The sequence below is a fragment of the Hippoglossus hippoglossus genome, chromosome 16 (assembly GCF_009819705.1).
Source record: "Hippoglossus hippoglossus isolate fHipHip1 chromosome 16, fHipHip1.pri, whole genome shotgun sequence".
Classification (NCBI taxonomy): Eukaryota; Metazoa; Chordata; class Actinopteri; order Pleuronectiformes; family Pleuronectidae; genus Hippoglossus; species Hippoglossus hippoglossus.
The window spans coordinates 9,832,013-9,851,735 of record NC_047166.1 but is presented as its reverse complement, the minus strand read 5'-3'; the positions used below and the strand labels follow the sequence as shown (position 1 = coordinate 9,851,735).

The 19,723-nt window shown below is 43.4% G+C and overlaps 1 protein-coding gene across 6 annotated transcripts in view; it reads left to right on the top strand.

Annotated features, from left to right (window-relative positions):
* The window catches only part of LOC117777361 (glutamate receptor ionotropic, NMDA 2D), a 49,332-nt gene that overhangs the window by 22,137 nt on the left and 7,472 nt on the right, over nt 1-19,723 (top strand). For all 6 annotated transcript variants that reach the window (XM_034612073.1, XM_034612068.1, XM_034612071.1 and 3 more), the window contains 10 exons: nt 305-419; nt 6,265-6,470; nt 7,099-7,267; nt 8,898-9,051; nt 9,517-9,642; nt 10,433-10,662; nt 11,018-11,178; nt 13,197-13,266; nt 13,375-13,492; nt 17,566-17,801. In XM_034612073.1, coding sequence (XP_034467964.1) covers nt 305-419; nt 6,265-6,470; nt 7,099-7,267; nt 8,898-9,051; nt 9,517-9,642; nt 10,433-10,662; nt 11,018-11,178; nt 13,197-13,266; nt 13,375-13,492; nt 17,566-17,801 — 1,585 coding nt within the window. The remainder of the gene's footprint in view (nt 1-304; nt 420-6,264; nt 6,471-7,098; nt 7,268-8,897; nt 9,052-9,516; nt 9,643-10,432; nt 10,663-11,017; nt 11,179-13,196; nt 13,267-13,374; nt 13,493-17,565; nt 17,802-19,723) is intronic.

The following is a 19,723-nucleotide window of genomic DNA, read 5'->3' as shown; positions in this document are numbered from 1 at the left end:
GCTCGCAGCTGATTCGGAGTGCTGCAGTGGTTTCACTTCAAAGATCCTGACATTTCCGTGCATCTGATCATTTGTCTCTAGATTGGATTTACAGACAAGCCCTGACTGACACCATAGAAATGTTGTGATGTAGTTTCAAGGAGGAAGGAGAACAGGGCAGACTTTCTGTTCGCATCAAAACCAGTGTTCTACTTTTTCCTCTTCTTCTCCAGCAATGCATTTAGTTAATTAATTTATATTAAGTGTTTTCTGTCATTTATTTACTGCCTGCTCTCTCTTTTGCTTCCGCCCCGTTGCCATGCAGGTATTTCAGCAACATCACACTTGGCGGTCGAGACTACTCCTTCAGCATTGATGGTTACCTGTCGAACCCCTTCCTGGATGTCATTTCCTGGACACCTGGACGGGGATGGGAAGATGTAAGGACATGACATCAGTTCTCTGAATCTGTGCTGAGTCTCGTGATCCGCTTGATTGCATGTTATTTTGTTGTCTCCATTAACTGTTTGAATCCTGACACTTGCGAGATGCTGCTCGGAGCAAGCGAGGACTAAAAGCGCCAAGCAACTGAACCCGACACAGTTTTTTTATGCTGATTCGAGCAGTGTTCTTGGGTCTTAATCTCTCCAAGCGAGCTGGAGGAGCAGATCTGTGCTGCATTGGCAACAAGAATATTTAAATCTGACAGCGAGGATCGGCAGGTCACATGGGTTTTATGATCATGTAAAGTTCACTGTGGCTATTGGTGCCTGAGGCAGAGGAGAGGAGCTGGCTGCTGACCATTTGACCGTGCTTTGTGTGCTCCTGCTGTGCTTGTTCACTTTCTGCTGCTCCTCTGCTGTTACTCGGTTAAAGCACATTCGCTCAATACCACACACACACACACACACACACACACACACACACACACACACACACACACACACACACACACACACACACACACACACACACACACACACACCACACACACGCACACATTTCCAGCTAAAATGTGAAGAATGGCTGTTTTTTTTTGGTTCATCATTTATTAAAAATCTAAAACGCTGGGGCTTTGGACTGTTGATCCGACAAAACAAACAATGTGCCAGTCGCCATTGGTTGCGGGAATTGTGATGGAATCCATCGACCAATATAAGAAAAGTTTCAGACAATTACGTCTGTCCAATTGCACCTCATAGGAAGCTGGTTGCTGTAATCTTACCTCCTTGAAACATGAAGGGCAAAATCCACAGCTCTAGTTTTGTGCAAGAAGTTAATCTGAATATTATATGAGATTTTAACAGTCATAGTTATCCAACTCAAGTGGTTTTGTTCCAAAGTAACTGTCTATTTTCTGTGAAATTCCCTCTTTGTGTTTCCCTGGACAGCATTTCCTTGCTGAGATGCAGCAGAGGGAGAATAACACAGAGCTTTAAAACCCACTCGATTTTACTAACTGACATTGTCGAATCTGCATGTGAGTTGAGGCGGAATGTTGGATTGTATTTCACCACGGAACAAGGACTGTCTTCTCTCACCTCTCGGCCAGTAATGAATAGAAATGAAACTAATCATTAGCTGCAGCAACAGCCCCGTCGTCATACACTTCCACTCATGCATTTAATTCTTCCTCATTTTTTCGAAAACAGTGTTTTGTTGTTGTTCTAATCAGGAGTTGCTGATTCCTTCTCATTTCTTGCCTGGGTTGCCTTCGTCTTTGCTGTCAAATTAAACGCGGATTTAAATAGAGATGAAGAAATCTGGGTGTCATTGCCATCTGGTTGTAGCCTCACCATTGTTTTTGGTGTTCGAGTGTCTTGTCTACACAACTGTATGAGCAGCTACAAAGACCCAGCACCCCTGGCATGTCATGCATATTCTATAAAGCTGTGGTTTGTTCACAAATCCTCAAAACGAAGCCTTGTCACCTGTTGTAGATGCTTCTCCCTTTAATACAGCGGGATTTTCACCCTTGTCAGTGTCAGAAGAGAGAGAGAGCGATGCTCATTTTCATCAGCACCGCACGGTACATGTGCACAGACACACAGCGCCCTCAGAACATATGCTCCGCAACTGCACATTATCACAAACACCGCACAAATACAAATACCAATGCCTACACACGCTTCTGCACACACACACACACACACACACACACACACACACACACACACACACACACACACACACACACACACACACACACACACACACACACGTGCACACACACGGGTGGTTCTCAGCCTCCTGCTGGTTTTAACAGCCCACCAGAGTCCAGTCTCAGCGTGTTGTAACATGCTGACTCCTGCCATATCCCTCAAATCCCTTTCAATTAGAAGGTCCTACGCTGGTCCTTCGACTCTGTGCAAACCCAGGGTACAAAACACGGCCACACACGCACACACACACACACACACACTCTCATACACTCACATGCTTAGAGCTTCCTCACAGACGCCCATATGTGTCTACACGCTTCTTGCATAAACCCTATTCCACACGCATACACACCCACCCACGATGAGGAGAACATGCCTGTATCTGCCTATTATGCACATCCATGCTGTTGGCTCTCCCTGAATATTTAATGCTCTCTGTTCAAGACTGCAGCATTACCTAGAGCCCGGGAGCGCATACCCATCTTGCTTTACTGGAGCACTGCAGACGAGTATTGAAGGTTGTCCTGCATTAGCATGGCTCATTCCTGCGCACAGAGCTTGATGTTCCAGGTTACTATCAGAAGTCAATGAACATTTATTACCATCATCGACAGCTGCTAAAGGATATTGTTTCAGGTCTAAGTGGTTCCCAGTCCTCACACTTACGTCCCAAGATATTCTAGGAACTTGTAAAGTGGGAAGTGGTTGACTTTGACAGGTTTTTTTTGTGCATGCACTTGTCTGGTTATCTGTTTGATACAAGCTGCTTTCAGGTATGCACTGAACGTTCTCCTGATATTTTCCGGAGGGGCCCGTAGGTAAGAACGCATGGGAGTCAGTTGCTCCTGACATTTTCTGGAGCTGCCAGCCCCCTAGTAAAATCTCTGGAAAATGTCAGAGTGAGGCCAAGTGCAAATGCAGCGTGTAAATGTCCAGGAAATTCACAGCGAGCGAGCGGGCGTATCACTTACGTTTCATCTGATGGACACAAAGCTGAAAAAAGTATCTCAGGGAAAGAGTTGCCATACGAGTAGAAGACACCAGCGAAGATGTCTACTTGGAAAGAGAAAAAGAGATTGAAGAGCTTTTGGTGATAAGGGCAGATTCTGGTGTCTATGTGCTTTAAACAAAAACATGGAATTTATATGTCACTTCCTGCCTCTGGCCTGTTCCTGTTGTTGTGAACGTGTCTAATTTGGACAATCTCCTGCTGGGCTCTTCATACTCTATATGAATATGTCTGAAAATGGCTTGAGAGTAGAGTGATCTTTTGCTGTGTGTGTTCCCTCGAGTGGGTTTTGATTGAATGTGTGTTGTGGAGCTGCGGTCAGAGCTGTGGTCTCTGCCAGCACTTAGAAGTTGCAGGAAGCTGCCAAACTTACTTTACTATGTGTGCCTAAGTTTACTGTATATCTCCCTGTATTTCTGTGTAGGTGTGCATGAGTATACAGTATGTATGCACACTTTCTTTTTGCGTACATCACCTCAGTGGCACCTGTCACGACTGTTAGACGTGACTTTTATCAGGCGATCGTGCCAAGATGTGTCAAGTTTCACAAAAAAAAAAAAAAAAGAGACTCTGAATCTTCCTAGGTGTGGTTCTGCCTTGTGCTGCTTTCAAAAGTCTGAATATCCCAGGCACAAACACCCAACACATCCAGAGTGCATATAAACAATGCAAAGAAACTGGGAAAACAATGCTGCAGCCAAAGGGAGGCTTGACGGACATTTTCAGGTCAACAGTGGACACAGAGCACTGAGGTCTCACACCATCATCCAAGGACAGGTTTTAAAAATCAAACTGAAGTGGCATCTGTTGCAATGTGTCTGCTCTGTGTTCGTTATACAATGTGCAAATGTCTCTTAAAAAAATTGAATTTGACCAGTGTGCTGGAAAAAAAAACTTCCAGGTTGCCACTAAAACACCTCCGTCACCACAAATTCCCCAAGTGCGTGCGTCTGTGAGCCACTCGCTCTCATACGACTCAAAGCCGATAGTCTATATGTACGCTGGAGTAATTTAATTTGATGTATAAATTGACACTAAAGTAAATGACTTGTAGGAACGTATGTGGATAAGCACCGCAGCCTCATTAATCAGTGAAGCCTTTTTACATGCACATATTTGTCAGGTAATTGCTCCCATTACACATAACAATGAATGTTAGGGCTTGGTGTTTTAAAATTAAGTGAGTGGGCACACTGTTAGTACTGATTTTATATCTTCACTGTGTATTTGCAATGATGTGAAAATACTAAATAAACAAATAATAATTATAAATGTTAGACACTGTATTTGAGGCTTTAAGAAAAACTGTTAATCTCCCGTTTTTAGCTGATTTGGCAACACCATCACTATCTGTACCTTAACATATTCATAAATACCATTTCTAATTTAAAGTAATTAGTAGCATTATTAATTTCAAATATGTATTTATTCAAACGATCTTAAAATGTGCACATAAATACTGTGAAGCCTCCACTAATGCTAACTCCTGGCTTCATTTGTGTGACCGACGTAGAAATCGGGAGGAAATTCTTTTAACTACAGAATCATGATCATTGTGCTTCAAGCAAAACAATTTAAACCCAAAATTTAGTATTTTTTATGTACATTTCCTCCCTCCGGACAGTTCGGACACATTTATGGAATCATAAAACTAACTTTAAAGATGTAACCCGGTGCTGGACAACGGATATTAAATTAAGTTTGATATTTCTGTCTATCTGTAAGCGACTTTACAAAGTAAGGGAGTGCTGGCATCTTCCTCACATCCATATTTTGTTTGATTTATTTTCTTACACTTCTATATAAAGAAAGCATCCAATATAATTAAAATGTGTCACTTGATAAATCACATATACACAAATATAAATGTAGTAACTATAAGGGATCCTTAATTATATTTGAAAATTATATATTGAACTAATCTACACTACAAAACGATCAAAAACTTGAATGTATGATCCCAGAATGAGATTATTGTGCGATAGACTCTGTGTGACCTTGTCCCCTGGTTGTATGATGTATATGCTGTGTTGGCCTCGAACTGGTATTGTTGAATTTGTTGGTAAAAAGTTAAGAAGAAAAAAAAAAAAGAAACAGACTCTCGCATGGATGTATTTAGCAATCCCTATAGATTTTAACGGCCGCCATTATCAGTCCAGTAACTAGGTCTTTTAATACAGCCATAGTCAAAAGTCATATCAACCATCTTCCTTCTAACTTTCCTGTATGACGTCCAACACATTGACCCGCAAAATGTTATGTCAAGTAACTCAAACATAATCTTTCCAATCTGCTGAGGTAATCATATTACTGTAAACAGGTTATCGCCTCATAGTGAATAGACAGACTTTCCAACAGAGGGTTACTGGAGGACACTGAGAGTCAAAACACAACATTTCACTAAACACACAGCAATGGTAAATGGACTGTAATAATATAACACTTTTCTAGTCTTATTTACCACTAATAGCTCTTGACAGTACAAGTCACATTCACCCATTTATACAGCACTTTTATGCGCAGTGCTTTTTTAAAAATCACATTTATACACTGCGGGCAGAGCCATCAGGGACGATGTGGGGGTTCAGTCTCTTGCCCAAGGACATTTGGGCACACAGACTGGAGGCGCCCGCATGGTTTCTAACCATGCAGCAACCTTTTGGGTTAGCGGTGATTAGTGGACGACACGCTCTTCCTCCTGAGCCACAGCTGCTCCAGCATTCCTCGAAGAACAACGACACACAACATACATTTATTTCCATGGTGGTCCTGTCTGCACCAAACCTTAATAAAAAAAATGTTTTGCTACATAAAAGACCTGAATACCAAGTTTAACAAGCATTATGTAAATGACACATTTTTTACAACAAATACAAAGTACCTCTCCCTCCTCCTCACATTTTTACAATATCTTGAGTCACGGCAAATGTGGGATGACTTGGGTTTTTTGTTGATCCTTGCTTTGTGTTCATTAGTGTTGTAGAGACCTGGTTTTGCTTATCATCATAGAGAAAAACAGTATCCTTTCAATAAAAAAAAAAGAAAATAATGATTGTTGTTAATATTAAGCTCTACTACGCCCCTCTCTAATGTTTCTCTCTCCTGTTCCCCCAGGTAGGCTGGTGGGAGAATGGCGTGCTGAGGCTCCGATACCCGGCCTGGTCCCGCTACGGGCCGTTCCTTAAACCACCTGATGATGCCCAGCACCTGCGTGTTGTCACTCTGGAGGAAAGGCCATTTGTCATCGTGGAGCTGGCGGACCCTGCGTCGGGGACCTGCATCCGTGACTCAGTGCCCTGCAGACGACCCCTCAATGCCAGGTTTGAATTCACTTAAGATTAGTTTTAGGTTGAAATGTATAATTATGCATTTGATGTCACTAACTACACATGAAAAAAAAATCCCGGAACACTATTGTAGGAAAGTAATAATAAGAAGAAAGTAGCTTCTCTTCTTTATTTACCGCTGTAATGAATGGAGTTCCAGAGCTCTCATGATGCCGTCCAATGGAGGTGACATCAATCACCTATCAAAACTGTGGCCTCTTCACTCCCCTGACCATGATCAATAACAGACTCCTCTCCAGAGGATCAGTGGAATGACTCAGGGGTCTGAATCAGATATGACCACAGTGGAGCTTTAAGGTTCATCAGCCTCCGAAGGGATGACGGCACCTGTCTTCTACTGCTCGATCAAACCTGTCACCGAGGGCTCGGCCACAACCCTCCCTGTTTGTGACCATATCCTCCTGAGTTCCTCCTTTTCCTTTTCCTTTTTCCTTTGTTTCATTTTCCTTCTATTTCATTTTGGAATTCATCCAACTTTGAAATGCACTGTTACAATTCAATAAGGATGAGTTTTGTATAGGCTTTTTGTTTGACAGTTTTATTTGTTTCCTTTACAATCCCCCCCCCCCCCCCCCCCCCCCCCTCTTTTAACTCTTTCCAGTGCCATCCATGAGGGCGTGGCTCCCATGAAGCAGTGCTGCAAAGGCTTCTGCATTGACATCCTCAAGAGACTGGCCAAGATTGTTGGCTTCACCTATGACCTTTACCTAGTGACCAATGGGAAACATGGGAAGAAAATTGATGGAGTTTGGAACGGCATGATTGGAGAGGCAAGTCTTAGTGTGTGTGTGCGTGTGTGTGCTTATCTGCCCTTATGACAAAGTGTTCTCAATGTGGAAGGGCGTGTGTCTGTGTGTGTGGGTTTATATTTGTGCCTCTGCATACTTTATGTTACATTTTCAGCCAACAAGTGGCACAGTGACATTCCTCCTGCACCCATGCGCCTGTGTTCTGGGTGAATGTGCGTCACATCAATTGCTGTGAGAGTTATGGCCACTTAATCACTGCTATTACAGTACAGTACACAAACATATCCTGTAATAGAACCTTTACACATTTAGATTGAAGCATGAGCCATGCAGTTGTAGTGGAAAAATTAACTAAGTGTGGTTGAAAACTATTTTGTAGTTGAAAAGTAAGTTTCTGCAGATCTGTCTAAAGACTTTTATGACCTGAACTGTTTGTGACCTGAAACCTATATAACATGTCTAAATACTTTTATGACCTGAAACCTTTATGACCTTTTTATCACTTATTTACTCTCCAAAGAACTGAATGTATGTCTCCAAAGGATGTAAATCAGTTCCCTGTGTTTAGATTCCTCTCTCAAACTGCGCCTACAGAACCAGTCTGAACTGGCTCAGAGAGACAGCCTTAGTTCTCCTATATAAGATCCTTGCATTTGACTGTCCTGCATCTTCACTCTGAGATCCCTGTGACTCTCTGTGTTGATCCTTTCTGCAGAAAGCCCCTATTAAAATACACAAAGACAAATTTGGTGTTCCAGCCTCTTGTATTTCCAGATTTCCATCACACAGTGAACACATAGTCTCCTGCAAACACATCCCTACAGTGTCTTTATCTGCAGAGACACTCTTTGAGACACGCTAACAGCACACACGCTGGCTGACACCCCTGGCTAGTTGCGATTAGTCCTTGATATTTTCTTGGCAATACTCACTGAGGTTCATGATCCCCCATCAAGAAAAGACACAACCTGCTGGCAGAAAAATAAAAAAACAAGCACAAACACACACGGACAGAAAGAACCGACACACATGCTCACACACATACTGCGGTCGATATGGGGGCTGCTGTTTCATTGAAGCTACACGCTGTTTCTATCTTGGTCTCGGAGGGAACTAGCCGAACACCAGTTGTCACGGGCTCCAGAACAGTTCCCCTGCACTCTCCCGTGTGATCATTTATATTAATCTAATTTGACATGTAAAAGTCCAAGTAAATTTTGTTTTCCCAAACTAATGTCGGCCTTTTGATCAGCCTGCCATTCTTTGATCAGGTAATCCAGGGACTTGGCAAAGTTGAGAGGGTGCTTTGCTTTCCGCTCCGCTTCATTTTTCTGCTGATTTGCTCTGAAGAGTGGATGTGCCATGTCTAATGTAGATTAACATTTCACTTGTACAATCAGCCGACACAGCGGTTTCCAGGTTTTTTCTACACGGTAGCACGGGGATGAAGGGCCCAAGAGACGTTCACTGTTTGTACAGGACTGTATCCTTGGCTTCTATCATCCAAGGTTGTACGAAGGGTCAGGGTGCAGAAATTTCACTGTCTCACCTGCAGGAAACAAATCTCTCTGGACTGTTGAGGACACTCTTTGTCTCCCCATAACCTCCACAGGAATTACCGTTGATTCGATTTCTCTGTTGTCCCCTTCAGGTGGTTTACAAGCGAGCGGACATGGCTATTGGCTCGCTGACTATCAATGAGGAGCGGTCGGAGGTTGTGGATTTTTCAGTCCCTTTTGTGGAGACGGGGATCAGTGTCATGGTCTCCCGTAGCAACGGAACCGTATCACCATCAGCTTTCTTAGGTAAGAGGCTCTGTTTACGGGAGGCAGGCTAAGTGGCGTGCAGGACCTAATCTAATTGAAAAGCGTTGAGTTTGCATAAAACACCTCGGCGTTTGGCTGCTGGTCTTTACATTTAAATTAGCCGTTACTTTTTCTTAGCTGCCTGTGTCTTCACAACTTATAGTTTCACTCTGTCAGCAGTCTCAAGGCTCCAGCGGGAGAGCAGTGTTATTGGCCTATAGACTGCAGTGAGATGATTGTAAAATAGAAACACAGCGTTTATGGACTTATGGAGAATACTGTACTGTACGTTTGCCCTAATGGTCACCTTTTTCACAGCACATATATATGTCTACTTTATACACTTGAAACATTCTTGTCCATTCTATTGATAAGAATAATACTATTTTAATAAAACAATGTATTAATAATGTAATACCAAACAGTTAATTAAGTAATTATACGCTTTTTTGTTTTCCTTTAAAGAGCCCTACAGCCCAGCAGTGTGGGTGATGATGTTCGTCATGTGCCTGACTGTGGTCGCTGTGACAGTCTTTATTTTTGAGTTCTTCAGCCCTGTGGGCTACAACCGCAGTCTCCAGAATGGCAAGAGTGAGTGATGGGTCTAAGCTGTTTCTCCAAGCATGAAACATGGCTCTGCCTGCGCTGTGGAGCCATTGCCACATGGACCAAATGGACACTGAACACACTCCTGGAATGTGGTTAAGAAAATTAATTGTCAAGTTTTCTGTTTCATTGAAGTTTGTTTTCTTAGTGTCAGTTACATTCAAAATGAAGCGATGGTCAGGCTTGAGTCTCTGACTGTGAGTGGGGCAAATAGTATGTTGAACTGCGTCCAAGTCTTCTTGATATTGAAGCAGCTATTTATTATTCAACAGCATCGTTTGTACCCCTGTGATATTCAGCACCCCTGATGCCAATATTCAGCCTGACTCGCCTCTTTTACTGCATGATTGCTGTGCTCTACATAATTTTAGCCTTCTGTCATCCTCTCATATATCCCTCTTTTTCACTCTCATCTCTCCCCTTCCTTCCTCCGTTGCTCCCTTCGTATACAAGCAGGAGTGTGTGAGACCTTTGAATGTTGATATTAACCATGTGCTTTAATCGCTGTAAGATCACTCAGCGGGAATGAAAATTGCCATGCCTGAAACCTATAGTTGCCGCCTTATGAGCGTTGGTGTCAAAAAGCCAGCGAGATATATTCTTATTAAGTAAACCCATTTTACGGATCATTCAGGAAAGTATAATTTGAATCTACATTCCATTGCTACTGTATACACTTTTGTGTCATGTTCAAAAATAATGTTACCACCACTCATTAGACTCAAACGTCTTTCTTTATTTCTCACTCTTTTTTTCCCTCCATCATTGTGGGCAGAGGCTGGAGGGTCTACTTTCACTATAGGGAAGTCCGTATGGCTTTTATGGGCCATTGTCTTCAACAACTCTGTGCCGGTGGAGAACCCCAGAGGAACCACCAGCAAGATCATGGTGCTGATCTGGGCCTTCTTTGCCGTCATCTTTCTGGCCTCCTACACTGCTAACCTGGCCGCTTTCATGATCCAGGAGGAGTACATTGACACTGTGTCAGGCCTCTCGGACAAGAAGGTACTTCGTAGCTTGAATACTGATTAAGTGGGGAGAGCCGAAGGAGAATTAAAGTCTTAGAGTGAGCCAAATCCCATGCATTTGAATGCTAAATTGATTAAAGCACAGGAATTTAGAAATGAATAAAATCTCATTTAACATGACTAAATTACCACAGCTCCTGAATACATAAAAATACAGTGCTAAATACTACTTTAAGTCCACGGACCGGGCTCTTCTCAAAGATTTGCCTGTGCATGGAGTGTTGCGAGTTGGTCTGGAAAGTGGACAGAAATAGGTCAGACAGATTGGTGCACAGCCTGGTGTGTCTCATGCCCCTTCCATCTTCCTCTCTCGCCTTCCCTTGCTGCGATAGTTTCAGCATCCCGAGGAGCAGTACCCACCTCTCAAGTTTGGCACGGTGCCCAACGGAAGCACGGAAAAGAATATCCGCTCCAACTACCCAGGCATGCACCAGTACATGGGCAAATACAACCAGAGAGGAGTGGAGGATGCCATACTCAACCTAAAGACTGGGTCAGTTTGCCTTTCTCCATATCTTAACTTTTTGTCTGCTTTACATATACAATAATTTTCACTTTATGAACTTACAAGACACTGTACAACAACAACAACCAAGATGCTCACAGCAATGATTAAGTACAGACCCTCAAGTTGTAAAGGAAACATTCTTAGCAGCAATTCAGAACTGAGGAATCTCACCAAAACAAGCATCCTTTCTTCAAAAGGCCAACTCAATATTAAGCCTTTATAAGAAAATCAAAAACAGACCAATCATTCTTTCATGGTTTATTTTCAGATAGTGGTTGTCACTGCAAAAGGGTTGAACTGAAATAGAGGCAAATAGAAGCCAAGCAATTGCATTAGTCAAAAATGAAAATGGTGGAGAAGTCCTGTCATGAGTAGACTTTCACTTTCACTTCTACCTTCTTTAGGATGGGCCTTCGGACTTTTCAGTTTAGTCCAAACCAAAATAACAACTGTGAAAGGTTCCTCGGACCAGGGTCCAGTCCAACCCAAAGAGGGGGTGTTGGTCTGGATAAAACCGAACCATGCTTCACTTTATTTGCATATTTGGGTGAAGAATAGTTTTTTGATAGTTCGGCCTTTTGGACTAATTGTAGGAAGTTGAGACAGCGTTGAACTACAGAAGAAGGGAGAGAAGCGGAAGCGGCTTTCAAGATAGCCTGAGGACAATTTTAATGTTTTAATGAAAGGATGTTCATGTTGCTGTTAGTAAAACCACAATGGTTTTACAGTGGCAATAAATTAATGAAGTGAATAAAAGGAAAAGTGTGCTTTTTACAATACAATCGGATAATTAAAATAACACGCCAATGTCAGAAACACGCCCGATAGAGATCATAGCAAATGTTTGTGACCATAGTCCAGGTGTAAAGACATCCTATGATTTAATTAACAATGTATTCTAAGATGACAAGCCAATTGTAATCAGATGTTTCACAACTTATAATACAATGTCATCACAAAATCCATTCAAGTGTATTTATGTGCATCAACCTATCAGATGAGGATGATGCATCTGATCTAGATAGTTATGAATATGTTTTTTATCTTTAATCTTTGTTCTTTATTTTAATTGTGCTCATTTTTGTACTAGCAGGCGATCATATAATCTGTGTGGCGCTCGTTTCAACCCAGTCCAACATTTCACATCTTCTGTCGCTCTTCCTGCACAGATTCTCTCACCTTTACACCTTCACTGCTATCTCCACCCTCCCACACAGTGCAAGCAGCATTTCCCTCTCCACTTTCTAGTAAAATCTCAATCACCCGTCATGTGTTGGATAATCCCAGTTTACTTTATCCTAAGCCTCTGTCATCGTTTCTCCCTCCCCATTGCTTTGCCACCACAATTATAACTCGGCATTAACATGCGCAAAAAGCAAGAAACTCCTGCATCTCTCCTGCTCTCTTTATTACTGCTCCTCAGTACTTATCTCTCCCTTCCTCTCACCCATCTTCTGCCCTGCAATCTCATCATTTCTCCCCTTTGGTCCATTCTTTCCCCGCCCAGTGTGCTCTCTCTGCGTGTCTGTATTTAAACTTTATAATCCTCATCACTCTCTGGCTCTATCCCATGTCTTTTCCCCCTGAAGTGTGTAAATCTCCCCCCTCTCCCTCTCTCTCCCTGTCACTGCGCTCTTCGCACTATATAAATCCCCATCCTCCTGCTCTCCACCGCCTCCTCCACCACCTTGCCACTAACTCTTACTCACACATCTTTCCCTGATCTCTGCCTTATTATATTCTCCTTGTGTTTTCCCTCTTTCCGCCAAGCCTGCTTTCTATTCCACCCTTCCCTCCTTTTTCTTGTTATGATTTAACTTTGTATGCCCTTTCTATCATTGTGTGCCTGTCTGCCGTATACTTCTGCACCGCGCCTGCCTTCCCAGGTACATCGCAAAGATCCACCTTTACACCTCCTCCCCTGCTTCAGCCGGTCTCTCCATCCCTCTGCTCGCTCTCTCCCCATTAAATGATGAATGAATTTTCCCTGGATCCCTTTACAGGAAACTGGATGCTTTTATTTATGATGCTGCAGTATTGAACTATATGGCCAGGAAGGACGAAGGTTGTAAGGTGAGGACTAACCCACAAGAGCACCTTTGCTCACACACTGCAGACTCCACATATATGTCTGCCTCTGTCATTTTTCTTTATATATCTGAACACTGTCCCTTTTCCAAGGTGATGACCATAGGCTCGGGGAAGGTTTTTGCCACCACAGGCTACGGTATCGCCCTGCACAAAAACTCACGCTGGAAACGTCCTCTTGACCTGGCCCTGCTGCAGCTGGTGGGAGATGGTAAGAACTCTGTGTGGGAAGGGGAGGGTGGAGAGGAAAATAATTAGGACATCGGAGGGGCAAATGGAAGGTTGTGGGTAAAATGATTTGAAAGAGAAACGATGGGGGGTGGATGCAGGACACGGGGTAGATGAATGAGAGGATGTGGAGAAGTGGATGGGGGAGTATAAGGTGTGGAGAGAGTAATGGCTGTAAGGGGTTTTGATTGTGACAGAGGGAATAATGGTGTGTAGGAGAGGGCTGATGGTGCTGCTAAAGAGGTTTGTAGGTCTCTTTATTGTTTTGAAGAGAGGATGAGAAATAAACGAGGGGGTGGGAGGAAGAACAATGTTAGTTGTTCATCTTGAGCTTTGCAAAAATGACTTAATTCTGATGGTGAAGGTGCACGAGCCCTCGCTCCTTTTCACTCATTTCTCTCTCCGACTTTCACTCTCTTTCCCGTTTTCTCGCTCCGACTGCTAAAAAAAAAAAAAAAAAGGATTTACTTGTGTGAGTCAATGTTGTAAAAAAAGGATCATCACAACTTGTGCGGTGACAGATTTACACTCATTAGAGATTAGCTGAGACAGACACAGAGAGTGAGGAAGTGTGAGGAAGAAAAAAACTGAGGAGAAACACCTGAAAATACCCGGAACACGAGGTGTGGAAAGACTGTGCTGAGGCAAAAAGAGTTATATAGAAAATAGATTAAATTATTAAATAATTGATAGCTACAGTACGAGAGCACTGTTAGAATGTTGTTCGTCCGCTGCACAGACTTGTGTCTTGGATTAATCCATGGGAGGACGTTTCTTTTGTGTTTTACAGAGAGATTCTGTTTTTAGCAATAGCTGCCACTACACAAATGCTTCATTGTCATTTCACACAGTCCGCCACACGCATTTATTGTCTCAATCGGTTGCTGCTTGTTTGGCTTATCCTCATGTTTTAAATCAGCTTTGCTTATGGCGTGGCGGACAAAGTCCTCTAGCTGTTTCTGGCGTGCAGACACTTTAGCTGCTTACACACTGATAATGCCAATTTGGTGCCAAGATCTATTAAACGAGACTGACATCTGGAGCTGAAAGAGGGATGTGTGTCTGTGTGTGGAGGAAAAACCAGGAGCCCAGACAGCCATGACTGTGTCTGCTGTTGTTTGTTTAAGTTCTTGGTGCATGCCCTTGTCCTTGAGCAGCAAAAGCTCAAACATCAGCTGTGTAAGCCGCATGGATCTGGTTACAGGGTGGTGTTGAATGGGGGTTCTAGTTATAGGTAGGCATTATTGGAGTGGATTACTAAGGAAGAGGATTAGTTTGTTTGGATGTGAAGGGAGGGAGGGGGGGCTCACATTCAGCGTGCCCTCTCAACAATCACCCCCGCGGCTCAAGGACTCAGCATCACACCTTCAGCTGGGCTAAATCATGTCACAGTGTTACATCATTATTGTGCCATGCTGTGTTGAGTCATATCATTTTACAACTGCATTAGAGGATAGAGGGACACTAGAGGAGTGCGCCGCTGCTTTGTCAGCCCTGTGAGTGTATTGTTCTGCTCGCTGTAGCCTCTGGTGATTCATACCACGGCTTTAATAGATGGTCCATTGATCTCACTACAACTTGTTTCCTGATAAAGGGAAAAACTCCAGAGCAGCAAGATTCCTCTTTTTTCTTCTTATCAGATCCACCTCTATTTTTTTTGCATAGTATCATGATTTTGATACCAAGAATATATTATTCAGTGAGCAGATGTAAAAAAACAAAAATGGTGAGAGGCTGGGTTTGCAGCTCTTGGCTTTTCTTTTTTTTTCTGAAATCTTGCAGTGAATGCCGAGAGGTTTGTCGTGTTGTGATAAAAGCATCGGATTGGACGGGTCATGGTTTGCTGCTCAACCACTGTGGAGCTCGGCGTCTCTGGACATGTCTGGCGTCGTGCCACATTTGGCACACTGCAAAAAGGGAAAACTTGCACACAGCCACTTCCAAACACACAAACAGCGAGACACGCAAATAGCGTTTCCTTTATTAAATAATGTCTTTGTGGTGCATGCCAGCTTTGCGTTTGCAGTGTGCCAACTCTACCTGACCTGACCTGCCAGGAACGACAGAGGTGGAGTGTGGATTTGACACACCTGTCAGCTTTGGCAGGCCTGAGCTGGCTGCGACTGAGAGGTAGAGACAACTGCCATCACAAAGGTCTGAGGGAGGGAAGAATTAGGCGCAGCGAGCAGAGAGTCAGATTGTAAAAAGAGGGAGACGAAGACGCACAAGATGAATCACGGAAAGTCAAATGGCAGGAAAAGCCAGGAGATGAGACTTAGAGCTTACAGAAAGGATTTGGCTGGGACTTGTGAAGTGGAGGGCAGACACGAGACTACCTGTTTATCTGCACCCTTCAACGAAGACACTCGCCATTTTCACATCAGGCTCCTGTTTGGACACATCGCTGCGACTGAAGGTCAACGACACCGATAAATCCTGCTCAGTGGGGCTCCGCTCTAAAGTTAAAAACAAACCTTTGTGTCCCGGAATGTGAGTGAATCTGAGACAGGGACTTGTTACCTGTATCCTGCCTGTGGGCCGCGGCAGCTCTGTGTCCATCTGCTGCTCGAGCTGGAAGCCACGGCTGATTGGCTAATGATGTTCTACAGGAGACACATTAGCCACATCCCACAGATGAGTGAGTCGGCTTCATCTTAGCTACACGAGCAACAGCTAATGACGGCACGAATGAGAAGGCTTGAGTTTTCGCAGCGTTGCAGGTGGATGTGCGACTTGTCAGCATTTAAACCCTGCTCCACCCGTTTGACTTGACTAGTTCGGAGACTGTAATATGCAGTAAAATGCAACCTTCAGACCTGGTTATTGCAGCGCTGCTCATCCTGCCTTTTCTATTAGTGTAACAGAAAGCTCTCATTACGAGTCCTGTTGAAGAATACGCCTCTTTAATTCCATCGTGAATCATGCGCCGCATCTTCTGGCTGTCCATCACTATGGTTACACCGGCAGCTGCCACATCCAATCAAACGTTTAGCGGGGCAGTGTGGCTCCGTAAGGCCGGTGAGATCATAAATGAAAAGGCAGAGTTCTGCGTTAAAGTGGTCTTGCCTGGTTCGTGGTAGGTTAACAGATGGGAATCTTGAATCCCCGAGAGCTTACCACCTTGATGGAGATTCTGACCATCCCTCCAGCACAATTAAATGATTATGATCTTCTCCTCCGCCTCTGTCTCTGTCCCTCCCTATCGGTGCTCACTCTCTCTTCACACTTCTCCCTCTTTTTCCTCTCCTCTTATCCTCAAGCCGAGGAGTGTTCCCTCTGTTTGTCATAATGACACAATCTCAGCCTCTCGTCCTCCATCTCTGCTTTCCTTGTTCCCGCTCCCTCTAACTCCCTCTGTCTCTCCGTCTGTCTCATTTCCCTTGATGCACTCGTGGACAGAGAAAGAATACCTCTCCCTCCCTCTCTTTATAAAAGTCTCCTTATAAAATATTCTTCCCAACTCTCTTATTACTTCTCTCCCGCTCTCGTTCCAGCCGACCCTCTCGCTGTCGCTCCTGGTCTCCCTCTCTCCTCCTCTCCTCATTTACTCGGGGTTACAATGTTGAGATTAGGTTGTCGGTGCCATTTTACTTCTCAGTGCTAGTTCATTGTTTTGGACTCTCTCCCTCTGTGTCTCAGTGTCCTTCCTCTTTGTTACTTTGGACACTGCATTGCTTTTTGTTTTTACTGACCTCTGAACTTGAGGAGACACCTTGGATAATGGGCAAACACCAGAAAATACTGTGTACCTGTACTTTACTGCTTATTATCTCTGTCATATCTAGCTATCTCTGTCTATCTCTCTGTGTCTGTTTTGCTGTACAATCTTGAAATAACCCCAAGCCTCCCAGCCTTAATTCTTCTATCCAACATGATCCCTTCTCTCATCCCTTAACCCCTTTGTCTTGTCTTTTCCTATTTTTTTCCCCCCTTGTGCACTTCAGTCCTGCTCGTCTACTCTGCTCCCTCCATTTCTCTCTCTCTCTCTCTCTCTCTTTGAAAGGCCTCTTTAATTTTACCCTCTTCTAACCTCATTCATTTCTGTTCCCTTTCCAGATGAGATTGAGATGCTGGAGCGCCTCTGGCTCTCTGGTATTTGCCATAATGACAAAATTGAGGTGATGAGCAGTAAACTGGATATTGACAACATGGCCGGGGTCTTCTACATGCTGCTGGTGGCCATGGGCCTGAGTCTGCTGGTGTTTGCCTGGGAACACTTGGTCTACTGGAAGCTGCGCCACTGCATGGCCACCAGTTCTGGCAAATTGGACTTTCTCCTTGCGATCAGCAGGGTAGGTGTTTTTTTTCCCTGTGTGTGGTTTTATTTCTGCACTAAATATCTTAAATTACAACCACTTTTTTTGTGGCAAGTTTCCCTATAAAGAATGCTGCACTACAACAGGCAAGATCATCGGAAACCATAATGCTGTGGATTACATTCACACACTTGTGTAACCATGTGTGTTCATGCCTGTGTGTGCCCTTATCTATTACCCGAGTGTGAGTGTTTGAAAGTGTGAGTCTGGGGTCAATTCAATTCCACTCAGTCAATTCGCGAGATTAATTGAAATTCAATTCTGCTCACACCCTGGATATCCTGTTCCTTTGACAGTGACCTTGACAGAAACAGCCCACACCATATGCATGTGATTATTGTAGCTGTACTGATCATTTATCCCATTTCCTCACTGTGGTTATGATTTATGCATTTATGTATGTATTTTCATGAACCAAACAATACACAGCAGTGATATAAATAGAAATGGTTATTTATCTTTAAAATAACAATCTTGCATTTCTTTGGAAAACTGGAACTAAATTGTGTTGCTGCTTTATGATTTCTTTTTTCATCCACTTCCCTATTTCTCTCTCCCTTTCTCCATCACTTGTGTATGTTGTGCCATAATGCATCAAACGTGATACCATAAAATGGTGTGCCTTTCGGCATTCAATAAATTTGGTTATCAAAATAAAATATTAAATATTAATATTTTATTATTAATATTAAATAATAACTTTAATTGATTAAAGTTACCTCGGGCACCACCCTTCAAAGGAAGGGAAAAGATAGCCAATTTATTGATTAAGTCTCATTGATTAAGGTTCTAACTACAAATTTGGAACTCTGATTAACAATTAAATTAATAACTATAACCAAAATTACCATATAGATAGTTAGCTAAGTTGAAAGATATGGGGTTCTTGACAGTGTAGAGGTTGGCGAAATTCACTTATGCAACATTAATAAGAAAACATTTGTGAAAGAAAAACATTTATTATGAATATAATAAAGTATAAAAACACAAATTACTAACGGTATAATTGCTAAACAAAGATAGGTATGTGTGTATACATGTGTGTGTGTCTGTGTGAGTCAGCGTGCTTTCAAGATGGTCGCTGGCCAAAGAGATAACACCCGTCCCCCACCTATTGGAATGTTTACGACCTGTAGAGATAATGAGGTGAAGAGTTATGCGTGTGTCTGTGTGTGTGCCAAATTAGAGGAAGTTACTAGATTGGATGCAACGAAAGACTGTGAAGAGCATAACAGACTAACATTACTTTCTCAATAACTTGTACCCAAAATATCACAACACCACAAATCAAGCTTATAAACCTCACACAGAATCGAATAAACAGTCTTGCTTAGCCTAGTATAATTATTAAGCCCAGTTGTGTTACCAGTCCGTGGAAAGGGGAAAAAGGAAGTTGCTGTGCAGTTCGCAGTTTTGTGTCGTCTTGCTGGTTTCGGTTGAGCGGTATAGCTCAGTTGCTGGCTGAAGTTTTCCTGCAGGACATCGCATCGCTGCTAGGACGTTGGTAGAGCTTGGAGGGCGAGGAGGTTTCCTTGCTGAGATGAGCTGGAAGCTGCACCTTTGTGCTCCTCTCGAAGAGTTGGATGGGAAGAGAAGATGTGAGCTGGAGAAGAGGCTCCACAGCCTTCCCTCCTGTGGAAGGATCGTAGGAAGAGGCAGGAGAGGCTCGACAGCCTTCTCTCCGTTGAGGGAGTTTAGAAAGAGAGAGATCGAGAGAGAGAGATCCAGAAGCTGGAGAACTTAGCTTATATTGGCCCGGTGACCTCACAGGTCATGGGGTCCAGAGTGACCAATGGGAGTTGAGACCTGTGTCCCTGGAGGGGGTTTCCACCCCTCTGTGTGAAGTTGATGCCCTCTGGGACATTGAGTTCCTTGCTCTGGTTTTTAATGGCCCCTGG